Source organism: Akebia trifoliata, chromosome 11 (genome assembly GCF_017979445.1).
Source record: "Akebia trifoliata isolate Shusen 1 chromosome 11, ASM1797944v1, whole genome shotgun sequence".
NCBI classification, from domain to species: Eukaryota; Viridiplantae; Streptophyta; class Magnoliopsida; order Ranunculales; family Lardizabalaceae; genus Akebia; species Akebia trifoliata.
The window spans coordinates 14,007,696-14,027,898 of NC_141385.1; the positions used below are offsets into that span (position 1 = coordinate 14,007,696).

Consider the following 20,203-nt stretch of genomic DNA (forward strand, 5'->3'; position numbering starts at 1 on the left):
AAGATCTATTTGGCCAAATGATATAATGTGAGGGGGTTTTCAGTCATTTCACAGTTCACACCTCTGTTCTTCAGTTCAACCCTTGAGGTTTGAACTTAGAAGAGACGGCCATGGAGAAATCTCTGGTAAATCTTGATAAGGGCACGAACTGCTCTGCTTGGAACTACTGCGGACAGAGACTCGCGACTGGGTTGAACGATGGAACCCTAGCTATCTTCGATTCTCTCAATCCAAGTTCCTCTTCATTCACCTGCACTCGGAGATCTAGGGTTCGTATGTTCTTATTTGTTTCTTTCTTCGATTAATGTAGTTGTCGATTTGGAAAGTTCTAGGTTTCTAATAAGTTTTTTTAGTATCAGAATTTAAATCCATATGATTGATGTTTGGTTCTCAAATGGAGGATTTTGTTTTCAATTTGGGAGTATTCTGCTAGAAATGAGAATTAATAGAAAACAGATTGGCTTCTTCGAGGGAGCCTAGCCTCCATTAACTAAAGAAAATGGGATAATTCTTCTCTGCTCCTTTTACTAATACAGCAACTTCTTAAATACAACTTCCTACAACTTAACAACCGACTCTCTACAACTGAGATAACTGACTCTAAATGATGAAAACCCCTACTCCACGACCTACACATCGTCCCAAACTTTAATTAACTACCCCACTAAACCCACTCAAAGACTTAGGGTATGTTTGGTCATATTTCTGAAGTCTGAAGTCTGAAGTTTGAAGTCTAATTTCTGTTTTCTGAAATCTGGAATCTGAAGTCTTGTTCTGGAAAAGTTGTTTGTCTATCATTTTTAAAAGCTTCTGATTACAAACAGAATTTTAAAACATAATGGTCATTTTGACAATATTACCCTTTTGTAATTCTAATAAATTGTTAACCGAAAAACATAACATGTTATGCATAATGAAACCATCCACACATTTAATTTCAATTTCTAATAAATCAAAGACCCCAAAAGTATTATTCTCAAATTGATTTCATACTTGAAAAATTATATTCTAACAAGGTAATACTTAAACAATAAACAATCATGCATTTTCTAGTTCAATTGCAATCTGATCACGTAAAGTGATGTGAACTACCTACAAATTTAACAAACAAAATCAAAAGGAAAAGTGGATTGAGATGTGAACTACCTAATCAAAAGGAAAAGTGGAGAGACCTTGACAGCACAGCTGTAGAGGAAGAAGAAGTAGAAGAGAGAAAAAATAGAAAAGTTAAATATAGGTTAGAGGGGTTCTTCTAACCTATACTCCTGCCCAATCAGTTTGCACATGATGTCTCCTCCCCCTTCAATTAACCTTGTCGTTAAGGTCAGGAAATCGCTCCTTCAGCTTGTAGTAGTTTTCCCAAGTAGCATCCTCAACTTCAGTGTCTTGCCACTTTATTAGCACGTCAGTGACAGTTTGATTCCCTTTTTTAACCATTCGCCTCTCGAGTATAGCTTCGGGCTCTGGTCGAAGAACACCTTCTTTGGTAATGGGAGGTAATGTGGACTGCATTGTTGTACTCGCTCCCAACTTCTTTTTGAGGCAAGAAATATGGAACATAGGATGTATGTGTGCCTCAAATGGAAGGCCCAGCTTATAGGCAACAGATCCCGCATGTTGAATGACCCGATATGGCCCAAAGAACCTAGGAGAAAGCTTGAGGGTTCTTCTTAAACCAACTGAATCAGTCTGAATGTAGTCAGTATGGCTGGAAATGCAAGTATACCCAATCTCCAACATTGAATTCATGCCCAGTTCGATGAAGATCAACAAATTTCTTCGTTTGATCTTGGGCCTTCTGAAGGTTCTCCTTAAGGATTTTGATGATTAGGTCTCAACACTTCAACTCGTCTTCTACAGCTTGTACTCGTGTGGTACCAAGCATGTACGATATAAGGCGTGGAGGGGGGACACCATAAACAACCTCATAGGGAGTTTGTTTGGTAGAGGAATGAGTATTGGTGTTGTAACACCACTCAGCTATAATCAATCATTTCGTCCACTCTTTAGGCCTTGTTCCAATGAAGTAACGAAGGTAATTTTTGAGTCACTTGTTTACAATTTCAGATTGCCCATCTTTGTGGGGATGGTAGGAAGAGCTGAAAGCAATTGAGTCCCTTGGAGTGTAAAAATTTCCTTCCAGAAAGCATTGGTAAAGGTGGTATTACGATCACTCAGTATTAATACAGGCATGCCATGTAGTTTAAAGATAGAATCCATGAACAGATGAGCTACAACAACAACAATACAAGTGTGTGAAATGGCAAGAAAATGAGCATACTTTGATAGTCGATCAACAACCACCATTATCACATCTTGTCCTTGTGAGAGCGGAAGGCCGTCTATGAAATCCATGCTGATTTCAGTCCAAACTTTGTTTGGAATTGGCAACGGTTGCAATAAATTAGCTGGTGCCATCTGACTTGTTGCATTGGCACTCGTTGCATTTCCTAATAAACTTTCAAACATCTGATCCCATACCAGCCCAATAGAAGTTTGTTATGATTCTTTGTAGCATCTTGTGGTAACCGGAATGACCAGCAGTTGGGGCATTGTGAAGGTGCTGCCACACTTGAAATTTGATAGGCATTTGCGGCCCCAAACAGATTCTACCCTTGTATGGAAGAAGCTTGTTATGAAGAGTGTACTTAGAAGAGCCTAATTCACCCTGAGAGAACCGCTCCATCAGTGCATGTTCTGGATCAGTACGATAACCGGCCTTGATTTCATCAACGCAAATAGCAATCGGGCTGGAGATGGCAAGCAGTCCACCCTCTACCTCATCTTCTCGATGTGAAAGAGTGTTAGCAACTTGTTTTCCCGGCTACTCTCGTACTCCACAACTAAATCATACCCCAGCAATTTGGTTACCCACCTTTGCTGCCCTGGTGTGCCAATGTGCTGCCCAAGCAGAAATTTGTGGCTTGGTTGGTCGGTCTTAATCTGGAATTGCCAACCCAACAAATATGGCCTCCATTTCTTCACCGCCAGCACCAAAGCTAATAATTCTTTTTTCGTAAGTTGGTAGTTAGAGAGACTTACCTTTAAGAGCTTGACTTAGAAAAGCCAACGGTCTTGCATCTTGCATCAAAATGGCTCCGACCCCAGTACCTGATGTGTCACATTCTATAATGAATTGTTTTGAAAAATCTGGGAGTGCCAAGACAGGTGGTTCAGCCATGGCACTTTTGAGATTCTCGAAGGCTTCCTGGATGACATTCGACCATTGGAAAGAGTCCCTTTTTAGCATTGCTGTTAAGGGTGCTGCAATCTTTCCATAATCTCATATGAACTTCCGATAGTAGCCAATGAGACCTAGGAAACCTCTCAGTGACTTGAGAGTTGAGGGAATCGGCCATCTCACCATAAATTCTAGCTTTTATGGGTCCATCATCACTCCCTCAATTGATATGATGTGTCCAAGGTACTCAATTTTATGGCAACCGAACCTGCATTTAGAACTCTTGGCAAAGAGCTGATGAGCTCTTAAAACCTCAAGCGCCAATTGTAAGTGCTTGAAATGATCATGCAAATTTCTACTATAAATAAGGATATCATCAAAAAATACAATGATAAACTTACGAAGTTATGGCCTAAAGATGTCGTTCATTAGCCCTTGAAAGGTGGATGGGGCATTTGTAGGGCCAAAGGGCATGGCAACGAATTCATAATGCCCTTCGTGTGTGTGGAACACTGTCTTGGGCACGTCGGTGGGGTGAACGCATATCTGATGATAAACCCGATCTGAGGTCTAGCTTAGAAAATATGGTTGGACCGCTCAATTCATCAAGTAGCTTATCTACCACATGAATAGGAAATTTATCCTTCACCATTTCACGGTTAATTGCGCTGTTATCCACACACAGACAACAACTACTGTCATATTTTTCTAACTAACAAAACTGGAGAAGAAAATGGACTTTGGCTTGGTTGCACTGTACCAGATTGAAGCATCTCCTTCGCAATTTGTTCAATTTCCCCCTTTTGTAATAAGGGTATCAATAGGGTTGAACACAAACTGTCTTTATTCCTTCATTGAGAGGGATTCTATGATCTCGAGCACCAAGAGGAGGCAACCCCTTAGGCTCTTCGAACACATCTTTGAATTCAGCCAGCAACTGGTCGATCATTAGATCCATTTCTGATTGTTTTTGAGTTACATTCAAATTGAAGAGTTGCAAAAGAACACCTTTCTGATCAGCCCTTGAAATCCTTTGGAGTTGTATTTCATTTACTAGAGAAAGATCTGTGGATGACTTCCCTTTGAGCTGAAGTTGTTTGCTGCTGAAAGTAAACGCCATTGGCAAATGAATGAAATCCCAAACTATGGGTCCTAGTGTCCGCAACCAGTGGGCTCTGAGTACAACGTCACACCCACCAAAAGGTAAAACATAGAAATCAGTTTGGAAGGGATTTCCTTGTAAGGAGATGGTGATGCTTACATAACGTCCTTTGCTAGCAAGTCTGTCACCATTCGCCACCATCACTTCAAAACGGCCACTCGAGCAAACTGGTAAGCAAGCCTTATGAACAATGGAGGGGTGGAGGAAGTTATGTGTGCTTCCAGAATCTACCGAGACCACAACGAGTTAATTCCTGGTGTAACCTTGAAGTCGCATGGCTTGTGGTGTTGGCGCTCCAACTATCGCATGAAGTGATATTTCTAGAGTTTCATCGTTAGCTAATGCATGATCGGGCTCTTCCACTGTTAGATCTTTCTCGGTGCTATCCGTCGTTTGCTCAACACGTTCAATTCCGTCAAGGAGTTACAATTTTTGCACCCTGCACTTGTGGCTTGGTGACCACTTGTCATTGCAATTATAACAAAATCCACGAAGGTGACGTTCCTTCATCTCTGTTGGTGTAATTCGATGAATTGGCAAGGTGGGTTTTCAAGTAATACCCAAGCTACTAGGAATGGTGGAACGACTCCCATCCACTCGATTTTGTCGACGTTGAATGGTTACCTTCTCTTCTTGGATTTGAGCGAAGCCAAAAGCTGCAGACAGAGTTGTTGGCTTGAACATCTTAACACTAAGTTGGATGTCCTTGAGACCACTTAAGAAGCAATTGATCATGAAAGGTTCAGTCAGCCCTTCCTTGCGGTTAGCAAGAACCTTGAACTGAGTTTGGTACTCCTCCACCGAGGTCATCTGACGAAACTTGGTGAATGTCTCAATTGGGTTGTCATACGCGGTTGGACCAAACCAAGTCTCTAGAGCCTTTGCAAAGGCTTCCCAACTAGTCCGAGCTCTAGAGCCAATGCCTTGCCTTCCGTATGAAATTAGGTTATTGACAACTTTTGTTGTGGAGGGTGCTCTTGTCTAAATCCCTTCTAGGGTGTTAACTTGAGAGTTATTGTCTTGGTGGTTCACAGAACTACCTGCTGAATTTTTCTGTTCCCGTTGATGTGTTTTGACTCAAAATGTCATAACTGGAAGTAAAGACACTTTGCTGTTGTACTAGTTCATCAGTAACATGTTGTTGGGACTCTCTAGTCTCTTTCAATTGGCCCACAGAATTAGACAACTTGGAGAGACAGGTACAGGTACCTTCAGCCATGACAGGAGCATTGGCTTTGATACCAAATTGTGAGGTACATAACAAAAATGAGAAGTCATAGAAAACAAATTGGCTTCTTCGAGGGAGCCTAGCCTCCACTAACTAAAGAAAATGGGATAATTCTTCTTTGCTCCTTTTACTAATACAACTTCTTAAATACAACTTCCTACAACTTAACAACCAACTCTCTACAATTGAGATAACTGACTCTACATGATAAAAACCTCTATTCCACGACCTACACATCTTCCCAACCTTTAATTAACTACCCCACTAAACCCACTCAAAGACTTACAATAACTGAAACTCATGACTCCCAAAACAGAACTGAACATAACGGACTCATCTAACCTATACTCCTGCCTGATCAGTTTGCGCGTGTGATGTAGGATAGAGAACACAAACCTGAAATTTATGTTAAAAGTCTGGTTCTAGGGTGAAATCCCAAGAACTAAGAGTAATGAAGAATCTCTATGTCGAGCAAAACAGACTAGAAACTTTAGTCTAGGTTTGAGATTGATGGAAATCAATTGTAACACTAAAATTAAGAATCAATATCAAGTTCTTATACTCAAAAAAAAAAAAAAAAAAAACAAAGAAAGAAAGGGAAGAAGTCTCTTTTATTTTTTTATTTTTTATTAATCAATCTTAAAAAAGAACTTACTTCACTGAATTTGTTTATTGGAGTTCCTTATATAGATAACTCCATAACAACTTAGAAACCTTCTAAAATACTGAAAAATAACTTCCTTAGCTATCTATAATATATTACTAATCTTCTAATCCTATTAGATCTCAATTTGGACATCTAAAAGGACTTCTAATTATAACTTAAAGAATAAAAACGAATTTTAAATATAAAATAAATTAGAAACTAACTAGGAAAAGAAACTTTTTAAAATTGTAATAGAAACTAACTATGACTATTTAAGCAATTTAAAAAATAGAAACTCAATAAAAGAAAGAGTCCTAAGAAAAGTTGAACTAGGTCTTGTGGACCAGTCAAAGCTTGGGTTGAGTTTACTTGGTCAAACATAGTTTACTCAGTCAATGCTGTTAATTTCTTTCTTCGATGCATCTTAACTCGATCATTGGCATTGAGATAAGTGTCGGCAAGCCTATCAACATCAACATGACATTTAGGTTTCTTCTTTTGTAGTTTGGATTAAATGAACGTAAAATTTATATAAGTGAAGATCTTTTCCATTCAAATGATGAAAAAACTGAAAGCAAGTTTGAGAATTTTCGTTTCAATTTGGGAATACCACTCGAAATGAGATGAATTTAGGTTTTTGTTATGTGATTTCTTCTTTTTAGTAATTTTAGAGACACAAGGTTACTTTGAGGCAACCAACCTCCTTTGATAATTTCTTAATTCTGGAAATTGACTTGCTTTTCTATTGAAATCAATGTTTTAAATACACCGCATCTCTTTTCCTACAATTGAAGAACCACTCCTACAACTTACTAACCATTCCTACAACCACTCCTTCACGTAAACAAGCACTCCCACAAACTAAACAACAATTCGTAACTACATCTACTATCCAATCCCATGTTACACAACTCCATAACTACTTGAAACTCGAAAATAAATAAAATAAATAAAATACATCTTAAGGCATCGGATCTTGATGTATCTAAGATGATATAGTTAGGCACGTAACATTCTTTACCCCTTGTAAAAAAAATTTCCTCAAGGTTTAGATTGAGAAATCTTTCCCTCTCCCCTTCATCTTCAATTTCATTAACAATCGCTAGCTTGTTGTTTTTACCTATTTCCTCCCTCCAAGAGGATCGGTTTTTGAACTTTAAGGCCTGGGGAAAATTTCTCGTCGCATTTATAACATAACCCGTTGTCTCAATGCTCTTTTATCTATACAGGCAAGAGTCGATGGAGGGGAACTGTTAAAGGTTTGTTTACTTCTACTGAAGGAATGATTGTGTTGGTGTCGTTTGTGGGTTTGTTCAATCGTCTTCAAGCCAATATTTTTTCTTCTTGCATTCTGGCAAGTTGAATACTGTCAGAGAGAAAAGTAGGCCTGAGCATCTGAATACTGAGTTGTTTAATCTCTCTCAACCCTCTTATGAAACAACTCACATAAAGGCCTCATTCAAGCCTTTTAGTCATGTTAACTAGCTCTTTAAATTGCGTTTGATATTGCTCCATCGATGAGGTTTGGCGTAGCTTAGAGAGCATATTTGCTGGGTCGTCGTATTATGAAGGATTAAATCTAATCTGTAGTGTAGTTAAAAAGTCCCAAGTTGAAATGGCACTTGATCATTCCATCCAATGAAACCATTGGGAGTGCCTTACCTTCCATGTCGAAGGAGGCTATAAGTAGTTTTTGAGTGGTGGGTGTTTGTTCGTACACAAAACTTGCTCCAAACTATCAGGATCAACTCCATCAAATCTCTGGAACTCCAAGTGAACCATCCGAGTATGGATTCCCTTATAAATATCAAGGTCTTGGTAGTCAATTGGTTTGTTAATTGTTCTTCGATTTAAGCTTTCTCGTTCATCCTTGCTAGATTCCTAGGACCTTCGCTAGGCTCGTTAAAATGCTTCTTTTCCAGTCCAGGTTGTTCGTGTCTTCCAAACGCTACCTCGTAGCAACCAATGGAGGTCCGATGCCTCTCAATCGATTGATTATGCAATTCCATCCTTTCAAAAAGTGTTTTTTTCCCTACAGGCCCAGTCCATCTCTTTCCTCTGCTCCGGATCTCTCTCCTGGGGAACCTTCCACCCTGTCTTTTTATCCCGACCGGGGGCATAGCTAGCTTCTTTTTGGTTAGCGGAGGGACTGGATGGCTATTCAAGGATTCGAAGCTTTATCCGGTTCCTAACTGTAGGTGGGGAGTTGTTTAATTTTAGAATCCATGACTGGAATTTTTACCATCAATTCATTGAGCATCTTCCCATGCATTTTCGTTGTCTCCCTCCACAAACCCATCATCTCATCGAGTTTAGAATTATGTGTTCCCTCTGCCATCCCAAAATCGGCCTCTAATATCAATGTTACGTGATTTCTTCATTTTAGCAATTTTGGAGACACAAGGCTACTTCAAGGGTAACCAACCTCCTTTGATAATTTCTGAATTTTTGAAATCGACTTGCTTTTCTATTGAAATCAAAGTTTTAAATACACGACTGCTTTTCTCCTATAACTTAATAACCACTCCTACACGTAAGCAACCACTCTCACAATCTAAACAACGATTCTTAACTACTTCTACCACCCAATCCCATCTTAGACAACTCCCTAACTAACTGAAACTTAAAAAAAAAATACGTATTAAGGCATCATATATAGATGTATACAAGATCATAGAGTTAGGCATGTAACTTTCTAATGATACGTACTTATGTTATGAGTGGTGTAACTTAGTTAGGATATGTCAGAAGGATGCAATAATTATTTAGGAGTAGTTGAGTTTAAGGAGGATAGGTTGGAAAGTGGTGTTTTGCTTTCTTACCCATAAGAAGGTTTGAACATGGCTTTTGTTCTTCAATCTCATTTTCTCTGTTACTTGAGGCGATTCATTCTTGGTCTAATTTTTTTTTTTTGTTTCTTTCTTATCTTTTTCTTAGACCCAACTTGCATTGGTCCATTTTGTATTTTTCAGACTATAGGGAAGGTTCTTCTCAAGAGAAAGTCCATTCTCGACTGGTGTTCCTAGAAGATTCGGTTAGAGCTTGTCTGGAAGAGGAAGTTAGGGGTGTTGATTCCCAGATTTCGAGTTCTCCTTTGAAAGTAACAAAGGTGTCAACTCTATTGGGGTCTTAGACTAAAACAGTGGATGATTTAAGCTCTGATAAAAGGGAGTCATTGGCTACTTCTTCTTGAGTCCTGGAAAAACGGGGGGAGGAGATTACGCTCCTTTGACTAGGCTTGGATGGAGGTTGGGTGTTCCTAGTGTAAATGGGAATATTCTAGGCCAATCAGGAGGAAAAGAGTTGTTTGAAAAAGGATATCCCTATCTAGCTGAGGAAAATGGAGTTTTGTTAGAGGCAAGTAAGAACCATCCTATCCTTTTAGACAAAAATTGTGAAGGAGATTGTTGTGGGCCAGAAGATAGAGCTGGGTACTGTTTAGTTAGAAACTCTTTCAGTTGGGTTGCTTCGAAAGAATAGAATAAGTCTTGAAAGAGAGGTGGAAAGTTTAGTTAAAGACATTCGAACATCCCCTGATGAATGAAGGTTCAAGGAGGAAGGGGAAGGAATTTGTCAAAGGTTGATCAATCTTTAAAATCATGTCCTGGAATATCAGAGGTTTGGGTAGTAAGAAGAAAAGGGCAGTTGTGAAAACAATGATTCATCTGAATAATCCTCAAATTGTCATGCTACTGGAAACAAAGCTAAAAGATTGTAGTAAGCTTGTTATTATAGAGTTGTAGGGCCCAAACATAGGTTGGAGTTGGATTCAAGTGTTTGGTGTTGGGGGGATTCTAATTATGTGACAAAAAGATAAGGGTGAAGTGTTGGATTCTCTTCTAGGAGCTTTTTTTGTGTCGATTCTTTGTGAGACGATTGATAGTGATTTCCAATAGGTGTTTTCGGGGGTGTATGGTCGTAATAGAAGTAGGAAAAGGAAGCAATTTTGGGAAGAATTGAATGATGTGGCCGTTTTTTGGGATAAACCTTGGTGTCTTGCTGGTGATTTTAATGTGGTGAGATTTTCTCACAAGAAAAAAAGGAGGTAGGGCCATTTCCAAAGGTATGAGAGATTTTGGCTCTTTTGTGAATAGGTTTTCTCTAGAGGATTTATCCTTTGAAGATATAGAATACACTTGGTCAAATAATCCAGTTGATTCAAAGATGTCAAGGTTGGATACATTCTTAATTTCGGGGGAATGGGAGGATCAATTTTGGGGTCTCATCTCAATTTTCAGAGGCAAACCTGGCTTCGAGCCACGTATCGATTTTTTTATAGTCAGGATTGCAAACTAGTAGACCAAGACTTTCATTTTGAGAACATGTGGTTGTTACACATGGATTTTAGGGAGAAAGTAGATGTGTGGTGGAAGGAGTTTGTGTTTGTGGGAGACCCAGGTTCAGTTTTTAGACGTAAACTTAAAGCCTTGAAAGAAAAATTAAAGGTTTGGAATGTGGAGGTCTTTGGGAAAGTTGATCTTAAAAAGAAAAAAACTATTCTTGAGGAGATTGTGAGTTTGGATAAAAAATGGGGAAGGTCAAATTCTGATGTTGGAAGAAAAAGTATAACAGAACAAATCTCCTAAGAATTTCAAAATGTTTCTGTTTTGGAAGAGGTCTGTCTGAAGTAAAAAAAAAAAAAAAAAAAACAAAAAGAAAAAAAAAAGGTGAAATGGTTGAAAAAGGGGATAATAATACCGAGGTCTTCTTCAGAGTGGCAAATGCTTTGAGGAGATGCAATTCCTTAAGGAGCGTTTCTATAAATGGTGAGATTTTTGAGGGAGAAGATAGGATTAGGGAAGTTAGAGTGGATTTTTATGAATTTTTTTAATAAGGAAGTTCATTTTCAAAGACCTTTCTCAGAGTTATTGTAATCTAAGTCTATTTCTCCTATTCAATGGGATTGGCTTAAAAGAACAATTGATGGAGATGAAGTCAGGAGAGCGGTGATGGAAATGAATGGAGAGAAATCTCCAGGGCCAGATGGGTTTTCAAAGGAGTTTTTAAAAGTTGTTGGGACACAGTTGGAATCAATCTTTTGAGTTTGGTCAGGGATCTTCAAGAAAAGATTTTTTGGACTTTTGGGCTTAACAATACTTTTGTGGTATTGATTCCAAAGATAGAGGAGGCGGAAGATTTAACGGATTTTAGACCCATTAGCTTGGTAAGTTCCACTTACAAGATATTCTCAAAAGTGTCGGCTTTGAGGTTTAAGGAAGTGATCTCTAGGGTGATAGGATTGGAACATTGAGCGTTTGTTAAAGGGAGGCAAATCTTGGATGGAATTTTGATGGCAAATGAGTGCATTAATTTGAGATTGAGAGGGGATTCCGGGCTTGGTTTGTAAAATTAACTTGTACAAGGCTTATGTAATGTAAATTGGGGTTTTTGAGGTATGTGTTAGGTAGGATGGGTTGGGTGGATAATGAAATGTGTCTCCTCAGTCTCCTTTTCGATTATGGTGAATGGAAGTTCAGTGGGCCATAAGGACGTTTGGTTCGGATGGTAGATTTTCATTCTTGATTTGGATTATGGATTATAGAAACTGATTTCCAGAATCCAAAATCTCGTTTGGCTAAAATTGATCTTTTGGAAAATATTACCCATTACACTTCATGAGATTGAAAATGTGAGTAAAAATACATGTTTCAGAGATTGAAGATAATGGACTTTTGAGAGAAAAAATCTAAGATTTTTTGAAAGAGTTTAAAAGGATGACATTTAGGTCATTTCTATAAGTTTTCAAGTGAATTGTATGTTAAGGAGCATGTTAAGATTAAGATTACCCAAAACATTATGATGATTTTGTATTTTTATTTTAAAAACTATTATTATTATTGTTGTTATTGATATTGTTATTATTGTTGTTGTTAATAACTATAATTATTTATACAATTATATATTAATGTTTATTATTATTATTATCATGATTGTTGCTTTTGTTATTATTACTACTACTGTTATTAATTATAATTGTAATTATATTAATATTATTATTAGTTATTAATTATATTATTAATATCGTTATTGTTAAAATAATAATAACAATATTATTATTATTTTTATTGTTGTTGTTGCAAGCATAGTCACCAAGTCGGGGTTCGAGAATAAGTCAACAGGGGAAAAAGTCGAAAAAAACGAAAAAATCGGGAAAAAATTGAAATAGCGTTGAGACTATATTTTTTTCTACTAAGTGATGTTATCATTTATATCATCAAATCCTATTTTAAAGTTAAGAATAAATTTTCTTTGAAAAAAACCCTTTTAAAATAGCTGGCTTAGCTTAAAAAAAAAAAAAAATCACATTTTTGTGTGTTTAAATCACGATTTTTTGAAAAAATCGGCGACTTCGGTGACTTAAGGTGCGCCATGAGTTTAGGAAATGGATAGGTTTCAAGGTGGAAAATGGGGAAAAGGATTCGTTTCCGGGAAGATAAATGAGATGGTGAAACTTCTTTATTAGTGTAGTTTCTTTCACTTTACGAGTTATCCTCCAAAGAGGATATGCCCACATCGGTGATCTGGAGTCGCAATGGGGATGACACTTCTTGGGACTTGGGATTTAGGAGGGCCTTCAACGCCTGGGAAATCCAGGAATTAGCAAACCTGTTTTCAAAGCTAGACAATGTTCGGATAGTACCTTCTTAGAACGACTGTCGGGAATGGACTTGCTTGAACAAAGGACGCTTTTCGGTTAGTTCTTTCAAAGATAACCTTATACCTTGTTGCTACGATTCCTTTCCAATGAGTTCAATTTGGTGGGCTAAGGTTCCTTCAAAAATCCTTTTTTTTTTGTTGGTTTGCGGTTTCGTCATTGTGCTTACTCTTGATCTCCTTATTAATTGAGGGTTCATAATGCCTAGTTGTTGTGCCTTGCATTTTAAGAGTTGCGAATCCATTGACATTATCCTCATCTGCTGTCTTTTTTGTCTCATAGTTTTGGTACCATTTGTTGAAACTCTTCAATATAAGCTTGGTTTTTCCAATTGATTGTTTGTCTCTTTTCAAAAGTTGGTCCTCAAACCTTTTCTTTGGCAAGAAAAAAAGAAGCTTGGGCCTTGCTTTCTTTTGCAATATGCTGGGGCACTTGGGTAGAAAGGAATAGGAGAATATTTTTGGGGTTGGAAAGGGTTGATTACATCATAATTTTTTTTATTCTTGGCTTTCTATTTTATTGGTGTAAAAGGGATGTAGCTTTTAAATGTGTGTTCTTTGGGGATTTTATTTCTAGATGGGATGCTCTATGCTCTTCATGAGCTCTTTGGAGGCTGTGGTGCTTGTAGCTTTTATTGTATCCTTGGTTGGTCATCCCGACCGCCTGTCGCTTTTATATTAATATAATTTCTTTTACCTATAAAAAAAAAAGTTAGTTGTAGGGGGTATTTAGGACTCTTTCTATTTTAGTCCTCTAATTGTATGAAAAATTATGTAGAGAAAATATTGCAGAATCTTATTTGGATTTGGAGACTAAACATATCGAAATTTGGTTTTGGAGGTCTGACTCCCCTCGAATGAGATCATTACCTGTCTTTTTTCCTCTTTTTTATTATTTTTATTTTCTAAATATTAGGTATGTAATAAATTGTATCAGAGCGGTTTCTTGGGCTAAAGGTTGTGGGTTCCATGGTGGACAAAAATGTCGTGAAAACCCCCTTGAAGTAGTTATTAGGAGGAAGATCCCCTTGAAGCGATCACCTTTGCTTTTCTTATGATTGCGAATTACATGGAGTTCACGTGAAGATTTGAAGAGGTAGCGACTTGAACAAGCTTTAATTAATGAGAAAGTTGAAGATTCTACAACATTTTTAAATTTCGACTTGAGGACAATGTTGTTTTTTCAAGATGGGTGGAATGATAGGTATCTATGTGAGTGGTGTAGCTTGTTTTTCAAGACTTGAAGAACAAGCTTTAATCAATGAGAAAGTTGAAAATTGTACAATATTTTTAAATTTCGACCTTGAGGGCAATGTTGTTTTTTAAGATGGGTGGAATGATACGTACCCATATTATGGGTGGTGTAACTTAGTTAGGATAAGTCAGAAGTATGGAGTACTTATTTAGGAGTTGTTGAGTTTAAGTAAGAAAGGTGGAAAAATGGTGTTTTGTATGTGGAATGTGGGTAGATTAGGGATTAATTCCTATTTAGTAGGAAGTTAGTTGTTTGGTATTTAGGACTCTTTCCATTTAAGTCTCCTAATTGTATGAAAAATTATGCAGAGAAAATATTGTAGAATCCTATTTGAATTTGGAGACTAACCATCTTGAATTTAGTTTTGGAGGCTTGATCTCCCTAGAATGAGATCATTACCTTTCTTGTCCCCTTTTTTATTATTTTCTTATTCTTTAAATATTACGTACGTAGCAATGATTCGTTCCTACACGTATGGAGATGAGAGTAATTTAGTTAACATGCATTCTATATATAATATCTCTTCTTCCAAGTGGTTATTTAATTGTGCAAGTTGTACATGGGTTGAGTGAATGGGCGGTTTTGAGTAGTTTTTCAATATTTTAGGAGAAATTATTGGGTAGGTTGAATTATGATAATTCTATTTAAACTAGGGGTGCAACTTAATTCGATTCAAACCGAGAACCGAACCAAACCGTGAAATTTGGATTGGTTTGGTTCGGTTTAAATTAATATCAGTTTGGTTTCGGGTTTAGAAAATAAAAAACCGATGAATTTGGTTCGGTTCTCGGTTTAGGTAATATAAAAACCCAAACCAAACCGAAAATCGAATTCCTATTAATTTAAAATAAAATATTTAATTTTTAATTTTTACAAAAACTAACCTAACCCTTATCTCTCTCGTTTCTACGACCCGTTGCCAGTGGTTGCCGGCTTGCTACCGGCCGATCAATCAATCTCTCTCTCTCTCTCTTATCACTCTCGTTGGTCTCTGCGACCTGCTGCCAGCGGTTGCCAGCCTTCACTAGCTGATCGCTCGTCTTTCTCACTCTCGCTCGTTTCTGTGACCTGCTGCTAGTGGTTGCCACCAGCCGATCAATCTTTCTTTCTCTCGTCTTGCGACCGGCTGCCAGCTTGCCATCGGCTGATCTCGTCTCTGCGACCTACTGCCAGCCTGCCACTGGTTGATTTCTCTCTCTCTACAGTTACGCTACGGCTGCGGCTGCGATTCACGACCAAATCGTAAGTCTCTTCGCAACCCATGGAACCGAACCGAACCAAACCGAATAAAGGTCGGTTTGGATTGGTTCGATTTTAGAACAATTCGGTTCGATTCTGGTTCTCATATGATGGAACCGATCTTGATCGGTTCGGTTCTGATTTTGCTCTAATCTGAACCAACCCGAACCAAGTTGCACCCCTAATTTAAACTATCTATCTAATTAATTGAGAATTATCTAGAGAAATTTAACATTAAGAATTCTTGTGATTTTGTAGACTAACCATCTTTAATTGCTTAATTTTGGAGGTCAGATTTCCCTAGAATGTGATCTTCTTCAATCTTTGTCCATTTTTTTTTGCGACTTGATCTAATAGGCATGTAACATCTCCATATGTGTAGGAACGTATCGTTCCATCCCTCTTGAAAGTGACCTTGTCCTCAAGTTTGAAACCTTCTAGATACCAAATGATGTTAGAACTAATTGTACCCAACCAACTTCTCCAAAATATTGATCTGTTGGAGAGGGAGAGAACCATGAATATAAGAGGGTCATGGGACTTAACTGGGGTATGATATACCCGAGACTGGAGGAAAATATACACTCAACACTCCCCCTCACTCATGAGGGTGGAAAGATTCAAACCCATGACCTATACGAACCTAGCGCTCTGATACCATGCTAACCAACTAACTACTCCAAAAGACCAATTTGTTGGAGAGGGGGAGAACTATGAATATAAGATGGTCATGGGACTTAATTGGAGTAGTTCCTTGAATGGGTTATGAGAAGTGTGTAGTTAGCATAGTTTTTCTCTTGTATTTAAATTTCTTTTGTGCTTAATGAAATTATCGAGGGAAATTTAAAATTAAGAATCCTTGTGATTTTGGAGACTAACCATTTGATTAATTTTGGAGGTTCGATCTCCCTTGAATGTGATCTTCCTCAATCTTCTTCCTCTTTGTGTTATTTTTTGTGATCTGATCTATTAGGCACGTAACGATTTTTTATTATTATTATTTTTTTTATAGTTTGGATTAAATGAAGATGAAATTTATGCGAGTGAAGATCTTTTCCATTCAAATGATGAAAAAAACTGAAAGCAAATTTGAGTTTTTTAGTTTCAATTTGAGGATTCTGCTAGAAATGGGAGGGATAATGGCTTCTTTTTTTTCCCTTTCTCCGAGTATGGATTAAATGCACATGAAATTTATGTAAATGATGAAAAAAATGACTCATATCTATGGATTTGCCGAATTTATTGTTTCTTTTTAGTACTTTTCATCTTATGCTAAAAAATCAAACTCAAACAGCTACACTGAACAAGATCTTAATGGATATGTAGCTCTTTCCCCTTTTGAGTTTGTGTTATCTTGTGAGATGATGGGAGAGATCTCCAAAGAGATCTCACTTTTTTTTTTTTTTTGATAAATAAAATTTATTGACAAGAGGACGCGGAGTCCTCAAGAAGGGATACAAGCTAACTTCTCTCTCCACTCACCAAATCCCTCCTAAACAGGAACTCTTCAAAATACAACCCTCTGAATTCCTTACACCAAAAAAATAACCACCTCATAATTCTAATAATTAACTCTATGTAAAAAGCTTTCCTTTCTGTCAAAGGTGCGTCCATTCCTTTATTTCCAAATGTCCAGACAGACCGCAAAGGGTGTGAACTTCCATAAAATCTTCAACCTGCCAGGAAAACAAGGGGAGTTCTACCCAAACTGAAGAGAGATGAATGAGTGGGGATTGGGGAAGTGGTTGTCTAATAAGTGAACTGGTTGCTTGTTTATCACTAGTCCTGATGTTTGTTCTCTCCATGCTAACACCTTGATGACATTTCAGTCATTGAAACACAAATGAACACAAGATGACCATGGTGTGGTCAATGGTGGAACTCTTTTGGCCTTACTGATCCAGGGAGGGAGATGAGAAGTGTGATATTTATATATGTTCATCTAATGTGAGATGAAATCTACTTCTCAAAAAAAAAAAAAAAAAAAATGTGAGATGAAATCTTGAATTATACTTTCTTGCATAAATCCGAGAATGTACGAATTACTCCATCATGTCAGTGGTTGTGATTGTCCTCTATCCTATTCCCTACTGATTAGCCCTGCAAGTTTCATAATCCATCAACAAAGCTCTTGTGAGACAGGTGCACTTTCTAAAAAGGTTCTAGCGCTATTCAGTTATACTTTCTCAGGCATGTTACACCCATTATCTGTGGACGTTAATTTCCGCCTAATACGCTTCATTGTTGTGTGAATTGCAGAAAAATACTTATAAAAAGAACTGAAATTTATCATAAATTTAAGGATGAGTGTGGAAGAAATGATTTTGAGATGAATGAGTGACAAGGTTAGGATTGACACTAATAGAAATGAGCACATTCAAGGGACCCTAGGAGAAGGTGCCAGCTTGCTAAGTTGGTTAAAGTCTGTTGAGTGTTGATACCATGACCTGAGTTCAAAACCCCACCTTCATACTAATTACTGACCACAAATATCTTGTCGTGCAAAAAAAAAGGGACCCTATGGGTAAGCTCTTCCAACAAATGATGAGATAAACTGAAATATGTTTGAGATGGCTTGTCTATGTGCAAAATAGTCCATTAATGCCACCACTTACTTCATTCAGGAAGATGGAAATCGTAAAATCTCCGTTGTTGGAAGGTGCGTTCGTGGTTGCCTGGTTGGCATCTTTGAAGAGAATTGCATGGGTTCTGTTTTTTTGCCATTCACAGATCCAAAAAAAAAACAATATCAATGGTTGATGATTTGCATAGTCAGTTCTTTAGATTATGAATGTCTACACACTGGAGTTTTTTATCTTACGTATACAATTATCTGTTTGAGTTGATCATAGCCTAGAATATCTTCTAGTTAGGCCGAATAATGGTGGTTCATCCTTTTGAGTATGCATTATAGTAGTGTGTACATGTATTTATTATGTAGACTCATATCTTAGATACTCCATGATTTGATCTTCGAAGTAGTTGCTTTTCTAATGACCAATTCCTCACTATTACTTAACAAAATTTCTTATAGGCACATGATGCCAGTATTGTGAAGGTTGTTTGGGTCCCTCCAGAGTATGGTGATGCAGTTGCATGCATTTGTGTAGATGGGAGTTTGTCAATATGGGAAGAAGTCGAAGAAGGTATGGGAATTAAGTCTGCCTTCTAGAATGTGTCAGATTTATATGCCAAGAACTTGCTATCTGTCACCTCCTTTTCATCTGATAATGTCAGTGATGTTCTATTTCCTTGTAAATAAATGAAGATTGTCATGATTTACTGTTGTTCTTACATATTCCAATTTCATGTAAGTATATTTGAAAAGTGTCAGTTTCTCTTTATAAAAACAAAGCAGGTCCATTTTGTCACAAGTTGGTATTTCGGCGGTGTTGAACATCTCAATAAACCATCAAATTTTCTTTTTCATTTCTTTTATCCCCTTGTGTAACTAGTGACTTTATTTACTAGTAACCTTACAGATTATTCAATTTCAATATTGATAGGTCATTGATCTGCACATTTTGAGAAAAAGGTATAAAGGGTCTCATTTTTGTTTTCATTTCTTAGATGCACAATCACTCAAATGGAATCTGTGCAAACGCTTTGTAAGCAATGCAACTCGGGCGTTGGATCTCCAATTTGGTGTTTTCTTAACAAGTTTGAAGATGGTGAGTATTGATGCTTGTTTCATACTAGGGCTTTTTGATCCATTATATTTATATATTCTGTGCTTTAATATGTCAAGTGTGGGAACAGATACAAAAAAAAGAAAGGTCTCTCTGTTCTTGCTGTACGATTTATCTAAATTCTGGAAGAATAATGACCAGTAAATTTCTTTGTGGCATAAATGTCATTTTTGCTGGTATTATAGTTGTACCTGATTTTTATTGTTACGTTTTTAGCATATTAATATTTCAGGACATTCACTATAGGTCCTGGGTAAAGCAGATACTAGGGGAATCATCTTGTTAATTTATGCAATTAAACAAGTTTTTATTTGAAAATTTGCATGTTTATTGTAGATACTAGCAAGTTAAGTGTTCATGTAAGTTTCGCATGGCTTTCAAAGAACAGTATAACAAAAATGTTATGTTTTCTTTACTAGCAAGAGAAGGCATACGACCTAATCTAATTGGGTCCTTTTTTGCAATATTATAATATCTTTTTCAGGGTATTAACTAAGGCTGAATGTTTATATATTATATAAACTGTTAGAACCATTGGATCAGATTCAGATCAACGGCACAAATCTAATCCATTTCGCAAACCACCCATGTGCTCTTTATTTCACTTAAAACTTTATGAATTTTACAAAGACCTCCCCGAAGACAATGAATTTGTAGATAACTCCCCGTTCCTAAATCAAAACACCAAACCTCTTCATTGTCTTCTTCATAGAACCCTAAATCAAAACACCAAACCTCTTCAATTTCTTCTCCACTTACTGGTGACAGTGACGGATTCAGGCGAATGAAACTAGCCCCTCATCTCTGCCATTCACCCATCTTCGGTGAAGGTTCAGGTAACCCCTTTTCTCTCCATTCTTTCTTTCTTTTTCTTCTTCTTGTTTCCAGATTTTGTTTTTCAGATTTGTTCTTCTCCATTCTTTCTTTCTTATTACATTTTGTATTTTGAGATGTGGGTCATTATAGAAGTAAAGAATGAATCTAATAATGGAAGATAGGTAGAGCTGTTCTTATTTGTAAATGAATCTAACAAAACAAAATTGAAGATAAGTCTTATTTGTTAATGACTTCATGTGGTTTTGATGTAGGCCATCCAGGCATAGAAATGAGCTTGCATTTAGTATCTGCAAACTAATCTGTGAAATTCCA

The 20,203-nt window shown here is 37.2% G+C and overlaps 1 protein-coding gene across 2 annotated transcripts in view; it reads left to right on the top strand.

Annotated features, from left to right (window-relative positions):
* SEH1H (Transducin/WD40 repeat-like superfamily protein) overlaps positions 1-20,203 on the top strand; it is a 38,582-nt gene continuing 18,379 nt past the window's right edge. The window contains exons 1-3 of one of the 2 annotated variants that reach the window (XM_086459877.1): positions 1-269; positions 18,400-18,511; positions 18,936-19,036. In XM_086459877.1, coding sequence (XP_086316003.1) covers positions 111-269; positions 18,400-18,511; positions 18,936-19,036 — 372 coding nt within the window. In that variant the 5' untranslated portion in view covers positions 1-110. The remainder of the gene's footprint in view (positions 270-18,399; positions 18,512-18,935; positions 19,037-20,203) is intronic. The other variant, XM_086459876.1, reaches the window with a different exon arrangement.